This window comes from Emydura macquarii, unplaced genomic scaffold (assembly GCF_026122565.2).
Source record: "Emydura macquarii macquarii isolate MOO-44397 ecotype Brisbane River unplaced genomic scaffold, CSIRO-AGI_Emac_v2 contig_2422, whole genome shotgun sequence".
NCBI classification, from domain to species: Eukaryota; Metazoa; Chordata; order Testudines; family Chelidae; genus Emydura; species Emydura macquarii.
Window position 1 is genome coordinate 42931063 of NW_027132559.1, and position 13135 is coordinate 42944197.

General features: G+C 40.4%; 1 protein-coding gene across 1 annotated transcript in view; it reads left to right on the forward strand.

The window, feature by feature from the left end:
- GPR158 (G protein-coupled receptor 158) overlaps positions 1-13135 on the forward strand; it is a 287041-nt gene that overhangs the window by 147785 nt on the left and 126121 nt on the right. The window contains exon 4 of the mRNA XM_067561715.1: positions 11440-11657. Coding sequence (XP_067417816.1) covers positions 11440-11657 — 218 coding nt within the window. The remainder of the gene's footprint in view (positions 1-11439; positions 11658-13135) is intronic.

The following is a 13135-nucleotide window of genomic DNA, read 5'->3' on the forward strand; positions in this document are numbered from 1 at the left end:
AAACTGCTATAAGGTGGGTGCACAACTGGTTGGAAAACCATACTCAGAGACAGGGGCGTAGCTATGGGTGGGCCACTTTGAAAGCAGGCTCATCCAAGCTCCGCTTAAGCTACCTTTGCAATGGGAGCTTTTTTGGCTGGTGGCTTCCCAAACGTCCTGCTTCCAGTCACGTGACCGACGGGAAACAGGAAGTTCGGGAAGCGCTTGTTTTTCAGCTGGCCCACCTGTGTCAGCCACAGGCCAAGCCAAAAGATCACGTCTGGCTACGCCCCTGCTCAGAGAGTGGTTATCAATGGTTCACAATCAAGCTGGAAGGGCATATCAAGTGGAGTCCCTCAGGGATCTGTCTTGAGTCCCATTCTGTTCAATATCTTCACAAATCATTTGGATAATGGCATGGAGGGTACACTTACAAAGTTTGCAGATGATACCAAACTGGGCGGGGCTCCAAGTACTTTGGAGGACAGAATTAGAATTCAAAATGATCTTGAAACACTGGAGAAATTGTCTGAAATAAATAGGATGAAATTCAACAAGGGCAAATGCAAAGCATTACCCTTAGAAAGGAATAACAAATTGCATAAATGCAAAATGGGAAATGACTGCCTAGAAAGGAGTACTGCAGGAAAGGATCTGGGCGTTATAGTGGATCACAAACTAAATATGAGTTAACAATGTAATAATATGTTTTAAAAAAGTGAACATTGTTCAGGGATGTATTAAAAGGAGTAGTGTAAGCAAGACATGAGAAGTAATTCTTCCATTCTACTCAGCACTGATAAGGTCTCAACTGGAGTACTATATCCAGTTTTGCACACCATACTTCAGGAAAGATGTGGACAAATTGGAGAAAGTCCGAGGAGCAACAAAAATGATTAAAAGTCTAGAAAACATGACTTATGAGGAAAGATTGAAAATAATTCGGTTTGCTTAGTCTGGAGAAGAGAAGATTGAGGAGGGGACATAACTGTCTTCAAGTACTTAAAAGGTTGTTATAAAGAGGAAGGTGATAAATTGTTCTTCTTAACCACTGAGGACAGGACAAGAAGTAATGGGCTTAAATTGCTGCAAAGGAGACTTAGGTTAGACATTAGGAAGAACTTCGTAACTGTAAGGGAAGTTAAGCACTAGAACAACAGGGGGAGGTCCCTGAGGACTGGAAAAAAGCAAATATAGTGCCCATCTTCAAAAAAGGGAGGAAAGAGGATCCAGGGAACTACAGACTGGTCAGCCTCACCTCAATCCCTGGAAAAATCATGGAGCAGGTCCTTATGGAATCCCTTTTAAGGCACTTGGAAGAGAGGAAGGTGATCAGGAACAGTCAACACGGATTCACCAAGGGAAAGTCATGCCTGACCAACCTGATTGCTTTCTATGAAGTGACTGGCTCCGTGGATCTAGGGAAGGTGGTGGATGTGATATACCTTGACTTTAGCAAAGCTTTTGATACTGTCTCTCACAGTATTCTTATCAGCAAGTTAAAGAAGTATGGGTTGGATGAATGAACTATAAAATGGATAGAGAACTGGCTAGAGCATAGGGCTCAACGAGTAGTGATCAATGGCTCCATGTCTAGCTGGCAACCAGTCACAAGCGGAGTTCCCCAGGGGTCGGTCCTGGGGCCGGTTTTGTTCAACATCTTCATTAATGATCTGGAAGATGGGGTAGATTGCACCCTCAGCAAGTTTGCGGATGACACTAAGCTGGGGGGAGTGGTAGATGCCCTAGAAGGTAGGGATAGGATACAGAAGGACCTAAACAAATTGGAGGATTGGGCCAAAAGAAATCTAATGAGGTTCAACAAAAAAAAGTGCAGAGTCCTCCACTTAGGAAGGAAGAATCCCATGCACAGCTACAGACTGGGGACTGACGAGCTAGGCAGCAGTTCTGCAGAAAAGGACCTGGGGGTAACAGTGGATAAAAAGCTGGATATGAGTCAGCAGTGTGCCTTGGTTGTCAAGAAGGCTAATAGCATATTGGGCTGCATTAGGAGGAGCATTGCCAGCAGGTCGCGGGAAGTGATTATTCCCCTCTATTCGGCATTGGTAAGGCCGCATTTGGAGTGTTGTGTCCAGTTTTGGGCCCCCCACTACAAAAAGGATGTAGACAAGTTGGAGAGAGTACAGCGGAGGGCAACAAAAATGATTAGGGGGCTGGAGCACAGGACTTATGGCGAGAGGCTAAGGAAACTGGGCTTGTTTAGTCTGCAAAAGAGAAGAATGAGGGGGGATTTGATAGCAGCGTTTAACTACTTGAAAGGGGGTTCTAGGGAGAATGGGGCTAGGCTGTTCTCGGTGGTGGTAGATGACAGAACAAGGAGCAACGGTCTCAAGTTGCAGTTGGGGAGGTCTAGGTTGGACATTAGGAAAAAGTTTTTTTACTAGGAGGGTGGTGAAGCACTGGAATGGGTTACCTAGGGAGGTGGTGGAATCTCCATCTTTAGAGGTTTTTAAGCTGAGGCTTGACAAAGCCCTGGCTGGGATGATATAGCTGAGGTTAGTCCTGCTTTGGGCAGCGGGTTGGACTAGATGACCTCCTGAGGTCCCTTCCAACTCTAATATTCTATGATTCTAACAAACTCCCTAGGGAGATTGTGGAATCTTCATCATTGGAGGTTTTTAAGAACAGGTTAAACAAACACATGTCAGGGATGATCTAAATGATACTTAGTCCTGCCTCGTTACCGGAGACTGGACTAGATGATCTATTAAGGTCCCTTCCAGTCTTACGTTTCTATGATTCTATTCTGGGGACATCTCTACTCCACCCCCTATATTTGCCTCACACTGACATGTCCCCTATGTTAGTGCTTGCAGTGGGGGACTTGTAGAGATACCTTGAACAAAATCTACACCAGAGGGAATTCTCTCCTGGCTGGATCCAGAGCTCTAATGCCCCTCTTATGTTACTGCAGCAGCTTAAAAGGGCCACAGCATATGGGAGAATCCCTGCTCTTATCTCTAAGGTGACCAGATAACATAGAATTATAGAGTTGGAAGGGACCTCAGAAGGTCTTCTAGTCCAACCCCCTGCTCAAAGCAGGACTAACCTCAGCTAAATAATCCCAGCAAGGATTTTGTCAAGCCGCAACTTAAAAACCTCTAAAGATGGAGATTCTACCACCTCCCTAGGTAACCCATTCCAGTGCTTCACCACTCTGCTAGTGAAAAACTTTTTCCTAATGTCCAACCTAGACCTCCCCAACTGCAACTTGAGACTGTTGCTCCTTGTTCTGTCGTCTGCCACCACCGAAAACAGCCTAGCCCCTGGAACCCCCATAGTTAAAGGCTGCTATCAAATCCCCCCTCATTCTTCTCTTTTGCAGACTAAACAAGCCCAGTTTCCTTAGCCTCTCACCATAAGTCCTGTGCTCCAGCCCCCTAATCATTTTTGTTGCCCTCCGCTGTACTCTCTCCAACTTGTCTACATCCTTTTTGTAGTGGGGGGCCCAAAACTGGACACAACACTCCAAATGCGGCCTCACCAATGCCGAATAGAGGGGAATAATCACCTCCCGCGATCTGCTGGCAATGCTCCTACTAATGCAGCCCAATATGCTATTAGCCTTCTTGGCAACCAAGGCACACTGCTGACTCATATCCAGCTTCTTATCCATTGTTACCCCCAGGTCCTTTTCTGCAGAACTGCTGCCTAGCTCACAAGTGTGAAAAATCATGATGGGGGTAGGGAGTAACAGGCGCTTATATAAGAAAAAGCCCTGAATATTGGGACTGTCCCTATAAAATCAGGACATCTGGTCACCCTGCTTATGTCTAAATTTAAGTCCTGATTCTGCAATAGGTTTAACACAGGCAGACCCCCACCCCCCCACACCAACTGTGAAGAGTCTTGTTAACTTTAGCGAGAGTCAGTGTGAGAATAAAATTAAGAGTATGTATATGTCTTCCCAGGTTTAGGGCTGTAGACTATAAACACTTTGAGGCAGTAGTGGACCTCATTTCATGCTCACACTATGTTGATGCCCAAGTTGCTCCTAATTTACACTAGTATATGGTGACTGGGAGCACAAGCAGTCCTTTGTTCTGTAAAATGCCTGCCACAGGCTAAGCTCTGCCTCTGTGTGAGTGTGTGAGGATGTTACAGTGACATTGTCAAGTAAATGTTTTCAGAGGAATTTTAGAAGTGTGCATGTGCTAATATTGTTGCAAGTTTGGGAAATTAACTTTATAACTGTGGTTAGTGAAATAACTAGGGGAGCCCATTTTATGATTTCCACAACAGAATGATACTCTTTGAGTTCATAAAGTATGCTAGAAGTATAGGCACAGATACACCTATAAGTATTGATTAAAACCTTTTGTACATTCAAAATTAATGGTGATTGTGTCTGTGAGTTGTAAAAACCCTCCTTTCCTCCTGCTCACATGCACACATACAGCAATAGGCATAGGGGAAACATGCTTTTGTGTGACAAAGAATGAAATATAACCGAAGCATCCCCCCAAAATGTCTAGTAACATGCAACAAAATTTGATGTAAATATGTGCATTTTATGGCTTCCATGAATACTCTGAGAATTCCGTATTCATTTGCTACAGAAACAAATACTGCTATTTTATGTTGTAGATGATAATACATAAACAAGGTCCTTGATCTCTAGTGTGGCAAAGAGTGACCATCTTCAGTAAATAAACTACACAGGAAGGCCATAATAAGAAAATTTAAGTAAGACTCAAACATTAAAAATATGTTGACCATCAATAGGCATTGGTTTCAGGTGTTAATCTTAGAGTCAGCCATGACAGGCCAAAAATAACAACTGAGTAGAAAGTTGATTCTAGAATAAGTGCTGATATACAGCCATTTCCTACAGTCCATCATCTGAGTTCTGATTTATTATGGGACTGACTTTTCACTCCTACATTTGCCTTAGTTTGCCTTCTACCGTATTCACATTTGTTATTTAATATTAGTATTTATTATGCATTGAAAGGGTAGCGGTGTGCTCGGTGTTGTAAACATCACCAATGAGGCAAAGAAAACCTCAGAAAACTTATGAACATTTCCTTAATCTGTTGTTTTATTGCTTTATATGCTGTGGGGATTTTAAAAATCTATTTCTTTGTGTCCTCTGAATTGGCTTTATTTGGTGTGGTGTTCGGAGCTGGGATCTTCAGTTCTGCCAAATGGCTTGATGCCAGTTACAACTGACTCACATGCCAGTTACCAGTCAGGTTTCATATAATTTACGGAGGTTTTTCTGGACTTCAGAACAGTTTATCTAGTTTAGGATTTTGGATTTGCTATATGTGTTGGCAAAATACTAATATGAATAATTAGTTTTCACATAACAGTAACTATAGGAAATGTTTAACGTAACGTGATACAAAGAAGAAGGAAAATCATTAATTCTAACTGAAGACCTGCTGTAGAGCAATTGGTGAATACTTCTGTGATGATCCTGGAAATAGTTAGATTTCAGGACTAAAACGAGATTATCAGGGAGCTTAATAATGATTCACAATAGAGTAAGAGACAGAAAAGCCTTTACAAATCAAATAAAAAAGCAAATAACTGCTGAAGCTATTTATTTTCCCTTATGTGTTTGTCTAGATAATGGAAAGTCCTCCAGACATTGGTAGAAAAGCCTCTGTGTGCCTAGGACCTTGCTCTTAGGTCCCAAAAATGTGTGTTGTATGTTTTTTCCCCCAGTATGTTAGGATGGAGCGTAACACACATTTTACTCTTTTCTGATGTTTTAGAATACTTTTGAAAATTATTAAAGGTACCTCTGATAGTGATGCCTGTTGTTAAGGTTGCCCAAGACTTCCCATTATAAGACTGGATTTCTGGGTTTATAACTTTGTCGAACTTTAATTAGTTGACCTGAAATCCCCTATGGTGGGAGTCTGCCTCAGGCTGAATTGAGGAAAAACTGCGATGTGATCATATAACTGAAGCTGGCATACGCACAAGGGGACTGCACTAAGATTGTACTCACAACCTTAATTCTGGCATTTCCCAACTTTTATGTGTTTGACATTCCAACCTTATTTTAGTGTTCTTTTCATGCAGCTTTTTGTGCGCGTGCGTGCACATGTGTGTGTGTGCGTGCGTGCGTTTGTGTATAAAATATATGTACATAAAAATAATGTGCTAAGTACTTTAGACATATGACAGGTCCCTACACTAAAGAGCTTATAACTGATGGGTCAGTTTGTGCCTTAGTGACACACATTATCTCCTGAAATTCCCACACCATCTTCTATTTGTGAATACATTGATGTGTGTATTTGTTCATTCTCTCTCTCTCTCTCTGCATATATAAATGTATGCATCTAAATATATATTCCTATGTATTTATATGTATCCGTGTATGTGTTTTGGTTTGTGTAGATATCTATTTGTGTGTGAAAATAAACTCATTATAGAAAATGTTTTGGTAGCAAAACAATAAAAATAAATACTCTTTTGTCTTCACTTCACTTTTTCTTTCCTTTTTTTTAATTGTGTAATTGGATGCCTTGTCCTCATACTTTCAGTTTTTGTTAGGATTTTTTTCTTCTCCTTCTGATTAATTTTTTAAAATTCCTTTATATTTTTATTTTTTCCTTTCTAAGACCACCTTGATTCATCTTTTCAGGACTTCTATACTGATTCTGCCATTTTAAGCTTCTTATTTTTCCTTTTAATATTCACACATTCTCTCAATAACTCCTTCATATTTATTTCTATTCCTTCTCTCTTCCTTTTCAGCTAAACTTTTCTTTTCTCTTTGCTCAGTTTATTCTTCCTTTCTACTGTCCTTTCAGTCTTTTCCTCCTCTGTGTCCGTTCCTTATTCTTTCTTTATTTCCAGCACTTTCTATCTGTTTAATGTCAATGTCCCCGCTGATGTCAATGTCAAAACTCCAGTTGACTTAAATAGAGCAGGATCTGGCTCCCAGTCATTGTCTGCTCAATGAACTGCTTTCTTTTTTCAACAATCCCCAGCCAGTGCCACTTTAGGGCAGAAAAGACGCGTATCTCCCGCTGGAGCCATGTTTGGGCCCAGAATGCTGCTCTGTCAGCATGAGAGTGTGGCACAAGAAGCCCCATTTCTTCTAGTGCTCTAGTGAAGTGTTCCTGCTGCATGTGTCACTTGAACAACTCTCAGTTCAAGTGGATGTTGCATCCCTCTAGTGGGTGAGCAATTGATCAGAGGGTAGAAGGTGGAGCTCTTCATCTTTGCACATACACAGAGGGAAATGTTGCTGTCTTGCAGTGCTTCTGGTCATGTAGGGGTGGGATGGATTTAAATTTCTCACCCCACAAAGCTCCAATATAGATAGATAGATAGATAGATAGATAGATAGATAGATAGATAGATAGATAGATAGATAGAGAGAGAGATAGAGAGATAGAGAGAGAGAGAGAGAGAGAGAGAGAGAGAGAGAGAGAGAGAGAGAGAGAGAGAGAGAGAGAGAGAGAGAGAGAGAGAGAGAGAGAGAGAGAGAGAGAGAGAGAGAGAGAGAGAGAGAGAGAGAGAGAGAGAGAGAGAGAGAGAGAGAGAGAGAGTGTGTGTGTGTGTGTGTGTGTGTGTGTGTGTGTGTGTGTGTGTGTGTAAAAAGTGGCAATGTTTTGTGAGGGAAAAATATGGATAATGGGAAACTTTTTGTCAAATTTTGAAAAATTTCAGCAAAGCCCAATATATATCATCTGCAGATTAACTATAAGGAAGAATCATTCTTAAGTCAAAAGATATTCATCACATAATTACTCAAAGCCAACAGTGCCTTAGATGCATATTAATGACTTTTCTTTAAAGACAACTGGAATAATTTCACCAGATATGGCTAAACTAATGTTTGCTGTTGCATTATAAAGCCATATCCTTGGGATATTTACTGCAACATGTTTATCAGTTGTTATCCCTATAACATGTGACAAGAATAGATATGAAAAAAGTTTCCAAACAAAACTTACATAAACAAATGCTTGAGAACATGGATTAAAATGTATTTTTGACAATTTTTCAATGTTAGATTTAAGAAAAGATATAATAGTTTTAGCCTTTATATCATGCAAAATTTTTAATCCATAGCCCATTTCTGATTTCTGACACAAATAAAAATGTAAATTTCTTAATTTTGATAAATGTTTAAATGCTGTGTTTTTAGCATTTACGATATTGTATTCAAAATATTTTATTGTTACTTATATAGTGGCCATAATACAAAATACATTAGTGAAGGGTTTGCTTGTAAATGAGGGGCTGTCTTAGATGCTTTAGACACAACAAATCCTGCATGTTGCCCGGGGGTTAGACTAGATGACTCTTGGGCTCCCTTCTAACACAATGGTTCTATGATTCTATTAACTGGAGCTGTGAGGATTAAAGAGATGAAATAATTATAAAGTGGCTGAGATGAAAGGAGAGACTTCTAGGTAGAAGGGTAAAAACATAAGAACGGCCATATTGGGACAGACCAATGGTCCATCTAGCCCAGTATCCTTTCTTCCGATACTGGCTAATTCCAGGTGCTTCAGAGGGAAGGGTAGAACAAGTTGAAAGTGACCCCATCTATGGAAAATAATAAAGGGACAGAAGAGAGTTTGGAGACTAGGACACGAGGTCAGAGGCAGTGCACTATTAATTTGGATGTGAGGCTGGATAAGAAGTAGGGAAGGTGATAAGAGGAGAGGGGTGATGTGGATCCATTGCTTATTCATTGGTCTTTCTGAAGTTCAGAAAGTAGAGATTTAGTCTTTTGCCTCATTCTCACCCTAATGTTGGCAGACCTCCTGGTATGGTGACAGGCAGAATTACATATATGGGGCATGTGGAAATTAATAGAAATTCTGAGGTCCAGAACATCTCCCAGATTAATGGATTTTGGAACAAAATTAAGATTGAAGCTGAATTTGGCAGCAATGAGTTCTCAACCTTCTCGGGCAGCAATAGTCGGATGGATCACTTTTGTGGGATTTTGCAGCTGACCCAAGCTTGGTTGTTTCTAGCTTCCCTTCTCGCTTCCCTCACCCCATAAGAGCTTCTGCCTTCCTTCCCTGAGTTCTCTCTGGATCAGAGAGAGATTACATCTCCACTTATATCCTGGTTGAAGCTAATAAAATCCACTTGCCAGCATGAGTCAGTAGTATGCTGCATCTCTTCAGGGCTTTAGCACTTGCATTTAGGATGAGGCTCCACAGAGAAGTCCTGTGTTCCTATATGGATTCCTGGACACTGTCATCCTGCTACATTGTTACTATGGAAAGTGAGAGATACCTAGGGTAGCCCCTACACTAAGCAAATATCAGAATATTATGGCAGTGTTATCTCATTGCAAAGGTAAACTCTGAGTAAAGACAGTAAGATGAGACACATAACATATGTATTCTGTGCTCACCTCCCACAGACTCATCCTGTCTATGCACATGTGCACATGCTCTCACATACCTGAAAAAAAGGAGAGAATTATCCTTACAGATATTTTTTGCTGCTTCAAAAATTTCAATCCAAAAGTTCCAAAAGTTATTTACTAATCATATACATATATAGCACCACTGGGGGGAGAGCAGGAACCAACAGATACAAGATACTGCACACATTCCTGCAGGAGGGTAATTTTGATGGAAAATACTGGAGTAATTCCCTGCTCTTGTGAAAAGTGATGAAAGATGTTACATTTACTTTGACAATAAATTGCTTGGAACTTGCCTCAAACTTTCCAAAGGTTATTTACGGAAGTACCTAAATCCTACCTGGAATTTATATTTAGCACTTCCAGCAAGTTTGTTTTACCATTTTTTAATCTCTCCTTTTCCTTTCTACTTTGCTCCATTTAATTCTGAATCATCTGCAATGTCAGTGCCCGCCTGTACCTACCATGCAGAGGTTTCCTAAATCGTCCTCTAAATTCTTCCTCTCAACTCCTGCGCTTCCCAACTAGCCACTATGCCGCTGACAAGTTTTGCAGAAGTTCACTTGGTTTCGTCAACTGTTATATACTAAAGGTGCATCAACACTGCAGGATTCTTTCAGCGGCATGTAGTTTACATATTCTCATACCCCCCTCGCATGGGTATAAACAGTAGTGTAGACAGTAAGGCATGGATTAACACAATATACACCTGAAGGGTATGAGTATGTACCTGAAGTACATACACTTCACGCTCTCTACTGGCCCAAGCTGTGCCCCCTGTTTACACTGTATTTTTAGCAGTATAGTATCCTGCTGCGCCCCCCCCCCCCCCCCACCCACTGCTGAGCCCTTCCTGCTGCAGGGAAAAGCTCTGGCAGCAAGGGAGGGCGCCAGCAGCTCCCTGCCACTGGAACCTTTGCCTGCCAGAGGGAAAGGCCCTGGAAGTGGCAAAAGGCTCTAGTGGGGGGAGGCAGTAGGGAAAAGGTTCAGCCTTTCCTCATTGCCTTCCCTCTGCCAGAGCCTGTCACTGACAGATGTAGGTACACACCGCTGTGTGGACATGTTCACTGTGGCATGCAGCTATAGGTAGACTACACAGCTCCGAAAGTGATGTGTCGTGTAGACAGCCTAACTGTATTCTCAAGATTTGAAAATTGTGTGAATTGTTTCTGTGAACATTTTATTTTTTTTCTCTGTAGGAGTGCCAAAGCAAAAAACCCCATACTTGTTCTTGGCCAATGTTAACTTATATATTGTATATAGATCAGGAGTGCTCAGTCTAGGGGTGGCAAACAGGTGTCTGTGGGTCATGACCCACATACATTTGTTATATTGCTAAATTTGAGCAGGATCCTAGCAAGATTCCAGCTGAATTAGGAGGACAGTCAGGAGGGTTTCATGGTGTGGAAAAGGGGGTTACAGTATGGAAAAGACTGAGAATCACTGGTTTAGACAGACAAAATGTTAACATAGTTACAAGACTTCTTGCTTTCATGGTTTGTGTTTGTAAATGAAAATTATATACAGTACACAAGGACAAGTTCCACGTTGGGTAAGGAATTGAGTAATCATCCAATAGTGTGCTGAACAAGTGTTAATTAAATAAGGTTTTATCTAATTTGAGGGTAATGAATCCATAGATAACATCTTTATGAAATTAAAAAACAATAACAAATCAGATCAGAGTCTGTATTCTGAGTGTTAAATAGCCAGCACAGTCTGGTCTTCATGTCCCAGTAAGTATAAAATTCTTTTCCCCACGCTCCAGGCCTCTGATGTGATAAATTCTGTCATTCACCAGTTGCCTTCACAGAACTTAATTCACAATCGAACCCATTTTAAAAATAATGGGAAAACATTTGGCACGTAAGGTCACTCGCCTCTCATTTCTAAACTGGATTGCCTTTCCAAAGTGAAACAACCTGAACAAACCCTGCTAGCTGTGCTGTAAATTAGTGAGAGAGGAAAATGGGCAGTGGGAGGAAGGTCAACAGAGAAGAGTTTTGCTCATGTATGTGTGAGCTGCATGTGCATACAATTTAAGATGGTTTACCCCCCGCATTTGATACTTTCAGGAAAAGACACAGATAATCACTTCTCTGGAGTCGAGATGTCTGAGGAAGTCTACACCTGTCTACCCTGCAGGGAAGGATGTTCTTACTGTACAGATGATACTCCCTGCTATGCACAGGAGGACAAGTATTTACGGCTTGCTATCATCTCATTCCAAACATTCTGTATGCTGTTGGACTTCATAAGCATGCTGGTAGTCTACCATTTTCGCAATGCAAAGGTAATCATAGGCATGTTTTCTTTTAACCTTCATGCTCCTAATTTGAATGATTAACTTCCTAACCAAGCAACACTAATCTATTTTACGTCGGCCAAGATTTTCAAGCCTGCCTGAATCCGTATTTACGTGCCTGAATAAATGGTCCGATCTTCAGAAGCGTGGAATACCCAGCTGATTTCAGTGAGGGCTGTTTAATGCTCAGCAGTTTTGAAAATCAGGCCATTTATTTAAGCACTTTAATATGGATTTAGGCACCTAACTTTAGGCGCTCATGCATGAAAATCTCAGCTTTAATGCATTTGAATCCTGTTGAGAAGGACATTTGTTTTAAATCTGCTGACCACCTATGTGACTGAGTACTTGAAAGAAAAATGTGCACAAAATGCTGCTGGCTAATGAAAGTTTTAATTTGATACCTTTGGATAAAGTTTTGGTTTGCAAAAAAATGGGAACATATCCCAACAATTTGTAGGCATTCCACAGTTTCATCTTATATGCTGCTGTGATAAACTTGCTACGTTCTTCTTATTGCTAACTTTTGTGCATATAATATTCCTGTTAGTTTTACTATTGTCTTGTGGTTCGCAGCACTCTCTTGAAAACTTCCAGTTTATTAAAAAATGAATAGAAGCTTGTACATATACACTAACTAGTTTGGGAAGATCTACATGTGCATCAGCGTACCACATTGTTGAAATTAAGAGCTTCAGCCACTGTCCATAAATAGATTTCCAGTTAGCTTTCCTGAACAGTGATTGCCCAATCTACTGAATGTGACAGTTCAGTGGTAGAAAAGTGTGTATCATGTCCTGCAAGACAACTACCTCAGTATCTTAGAAGGAAATCTTAGAATGAACTGAACATTTTTTTTTACTCTTTCTTCTGTCTGTTACAGAGTTTTTGCTGAAATTTTACGTTTTTACTGAAATTTTACTGAAATTGCATAAATTGATTCAGATTATAGACTTGATTGAATTTATAAAAGTTTCTCGTAACAAAAAAAGTCTGTTTAGTTACTTAATATTAATTTAGCAGGATAACTCCATTCCAATTCCATGAGGTTTTACCCCTTATGGTAATTTTATGGTCTTCTAATGGTTGTGTTAAATAGATAATATCATTAAGAGAAGCATTTTTTGTGAATTTAAATCATGCTCCAAGTCTGAAGCGGAGGGAACAAAACAGTTTGTGTCCCATTCAGTTAACATTAGTGTGCTTTGACTTTTTTTCTCCTTTCATTGAAATTTGTATTAGGTTTTATAAGGCTAATAAAGAGGAGGATGACAATTAGTATTGTGGAAGTTTTTAACTCTTTCACATAAGTAATACTGACCAAGTATATGTGTGTGTATATACTATTGTAAAACAAATGATAAATACATGTATTTTATTACATATATTATAGACTTTTTTGGTGAAAGTGGGAACCTCCCACTTTCCCTACCATTGGTACTAGTGAAGCTGCATCTGTGGTAGTG